The 2,950-nt window shown below is 63.1% G+C and overlaps 2 protein-coding genes across 2 annotated transcripts in view; one reads left to right on the top strand and one right to left on the bottom strand.

The window, feature by feature from the left end:
- The window catches only part of MNEG_9052 (Translation initiation factor IF-2 Flags: Precursor), a gene marked incomplete at both ends in the record, with an annotated part of 1,872 nt that extends 1,321 nt beyond the window's left edge, over nt 1-551 (top strand). Inside the window, 2 exons of the mRNA XM_014042478.1 lie at nt 110-215; nt 477-551. Coding sequence (XP_013897932.1) covers nt 110-215; nt 477-551 — 181 coding nt within the window. The remainder of the gene's footprint in view (nt 1-109; nt 216-476) is intronic.
- Nucleotides 552-1,568: 1,017 nt separating this feature from the next.
- The window catches only part of MNEG_9051 (hypothetical protein), a gene marked incomplete at both ends in the record, with an annotated part of 3,488 nt that continues 2,106 nt past the window's right edge, over nt 1,569-2,950 (bottom strand). Inside the window, 4 exons of the mRNA XM_014042477.1 lie at nt 1,569-1,693; nt 1,901-2,240; nt 2,431-2,577; nt 2,838-2,930. Coding sequence (XP_013897931.1) covers nt 1,569-1,693; nt 1,901-2,240; nt 2,431-2,577; nt 2,838-2,930 — 705 coding nt within the window. The remainder of the gene's footprint in view (nt 1,694-1,900; nt 2,241-2,430; nt 2,578-2,837; nt 2,931-2,950) is intronic.

Below are 2,950 nucleotides of genomic sequence, written 5' to 3'. Positions count from 1 at the left end.
CCCCTGCCACCACAGCTCGCACATCTGTCGTCAGCCGCCACACTCGCTGCGAACCCACGCACTCACCCCTCCTACCACCCCGCCCCACACCCCCCCCCCCTAACCCCAGGCGTGTGAAGGACGCCGTTGACGAGGTGGCTGCCGGCCTGGAGTGCGGTGTGGGCGTGGAGGGCTTCACGGCCTTCAATGAGGGCGACACCCTGGAGTGCTTCCAGGTGGGGGGCGTTGTTTTGGGGGGGGGGGGCGGTGGCGGTGCAGGGAGAGACGCCTGGAGAGCGTAGCCTTTGGGGCACCGGGACCCAAGGATCAAGTATGTGGTTGGTGGAAAGGCAGGTGATGTGATTTGACTGGAGGTGTGATGGCGAGTGTGCCAGCCCAGGCGTCTGGATCGCTGGACAAACAGCTGTGGCTGGTGCCCCAGCTGGGCCTCACTCTGCCGTCACCTGGCCCCTGTCCCCCCCACTTTTTCCCACCAGGTGGTGACCAAGAGCCAGAGGCTCGAGGAGGCCAAGGCCGCGTCCATAGACGCGTCAGCCTATGAGACGGCCTGAGGGCCACAACACTGGCGGGGACCTGCAGCGCTGCCGGCCGCAGGGCTGCCCCCGAGCCCGCCTGCCGCGCGGCCGGCGGGCCTTGTGGGGCGATGGTGCCGGCTGATCACGCGACGTTCGCCCTGTTATTGCAAGGCGGGCGTCGCTGTCCTGGGTTGATGGGAGGGTGTCGTGGCTGGTGCTTGTCTGAATCACGGCCGTGCGGCCCCCAGGCCGCCTGCTGGCTGATCTCTTGTGTTTTTGTGTGGCCACGCAGGGTTTCGGCTTGGCACGCCTGCAGCAGCGGCGCGCCTTTCTTCTTGCATGCACATTGTACCCGAGTTGTTCCGGAGAGTGACGGATGGACGACGGTGCGAGTGCACCTCAGACAGCCTTGGAGGCGCTGTCGAAGCGACCAACAACAAACAATACAAACAAGTAAACATCCCCTCGTTGCTTGCGCCTTCAATTGCACAGCTGAGCTGTTCGAGTTGGCTCAACAGGGTGCCATGCACCCAGGGTGCCCCCTGGGTGCATGGCCTAGCAGTTGGTGATTCGCAGGCTAGAGGGTTGCTTACACACAAGGGATTTATGGGAGAATGCAGGTATTGAATGCCGTTAGGGATCCTGGAACCTTGGACACAATTCAGCATGACACGCAGGGCAGCACATTTGCCGGCAAACACGCATCATTCATCAGCACAGGAATGCATAACACAGGGAAGGGGGCAGCCACTGTGCATGTGTGGCATGAGGCACCGCACGTGCCCTCACACTGGAGCGTGATGTGTTTGGTTCAAGGCGAGGCAGGAAATGGGGCGCCAAGGGCCACACAAGAGATCAGGGGTTGAGGCGCCATGCATTCTTTGGCAGGGGTACAGGCCGACTTTGTTTTGCAAAAGTCATGCCGCACCTGGCCAGGATGCAGTCAGTTGATTGGTGATTGGCGTGGGGCAAGACAAGCAGCATTGCTGCGTCACATTCAGGGTGTTTGAAGCAAGGGTGAAAGTAAAGGGTAGGCACGCGGCAAGGTTGCTGTCAAAGGTGCGCAAGCAGAGTCAGTGCAAAGCTGACTAGGGCTGCGGCGAGAGTGCCAGGGGTCCGCACGCTGGCTGCGGCCCCCGTGGTCCTGGACGTGTTCAGGATGATCTTGACGGTTCCGTCTGGTAGGGGCAAGAAGAATGGGATGGGCACATTAAGACCGTCCCAGCTTTCTACGCAGGTACCTCATCAGCAGCAAGGGGCTGGCACGTCTGCAGCCACGTGTCTGTCCAGTTTGCAGGCAATTGCAGTCGCTCTCGCCCTCGCCCCAGCAGACGCTGGGTTCCCTGAGCCTGGACCTCCGCCCCCGCCCGGCCCCAACGGCCCACCTGTGTTGAGGACCTCTGGCTGCGTGACGACGGTGAGGCCCTTGGCGGTGTAGTCAAACTCCGCCACCCTCTCGCGCCCGCACACGTCCATGAAGGTCACCTCCACCGTGTGCTTGGACGAGGCGCTGCCAAACGCCCTGGCCGTGACCGTGAGCGGCGACACACACTTGTTGCCCAGGCTGTTGGAGACCACCGCGCCGTCGTGCGTGCACACGGCGCTGCCCGCGCCCGCAAACTGCCAAGAGAGGACGATATTGTCGCCGGCCGCGATGGCCTGGCCACTGGAGTGGCTTGGGCTGCTGATCTGGCTGAGCGTCGTCAGCGTGCTCGACTTCTGGACCTGGGGGCCGACGGGGCGGGTGCAGGCGACAAGATATCAGCGACGTGCATGCTGGCATACGAGCCTGCTTTGTGTGATGCACCTGGGCTCAAAGCCACAACTGGCACACTCTGCAAGGCATGTCGACAAGCCTCTGCCCACCCATGCCCCACCACCGTCCGCCACCACAGCACCACCCCAGCGGCCTCACCCCGACGAGGGCTCCGTCGTGCACCATCAGGGTGGCCGCTTCGTAGAGCCCAGACACCCCTGCGCTGACCCCTGGCTCGTCCGTCTGCTGGATCATGTTGAGCCCCACCAGGTCGGTCAGCAGGGGGTAGGCCGTCAGGAGGGACACCTTGGGGGGGGGGGGCGTGGTGGGATTTGCCCGATGGGTGGGACGAGATGGGCAAGGGTTGATTTGCATGGAGCGACCCTGTCGAGCGGTAGTGCGTGACGTCCATATCTTTAGCTGAGTGCTTGAAATCTGACAGATGCCGGGAGCTCACTACACCCAATCACCCTTGTCCTGATGGCATTGCACCCCCTGTCTGCCTCGCCCACGCCGGGCAAGCCTGGCCCCTCAAACCTCCCATATCCGTTCCGTCCGCCCCTCACCGAGGCGCTGATGTTGTAGAAGCCCTCCTGCAGCAACTCAGACAGCGGGTATGACAGGGTCTCACCGGCGTAGGAGCTCGCCAGCGGGAAGTACTGCGCGGGAGTGAGGAGCG

Source organism: Monoraphidium neglectum, assembly GCF_000611645.1.
Source record: "Monoraphidium neglectum strain SAG 48.87 unplaced genomic scaffold scaffold01803, whole genome shotgun sequence".
In the NCBI taxonomy this organism is placed as follows: Eukaryota; Viridiplantae; Chlorophyta; class Chlorophyceae; order Sphaeropleales; family Selenastraceae; genus Monoraphidium; species Monoraphidium neglectum.
This window is presented reverse-complemented; position numbering and strand designations above follow the sequence as displayed.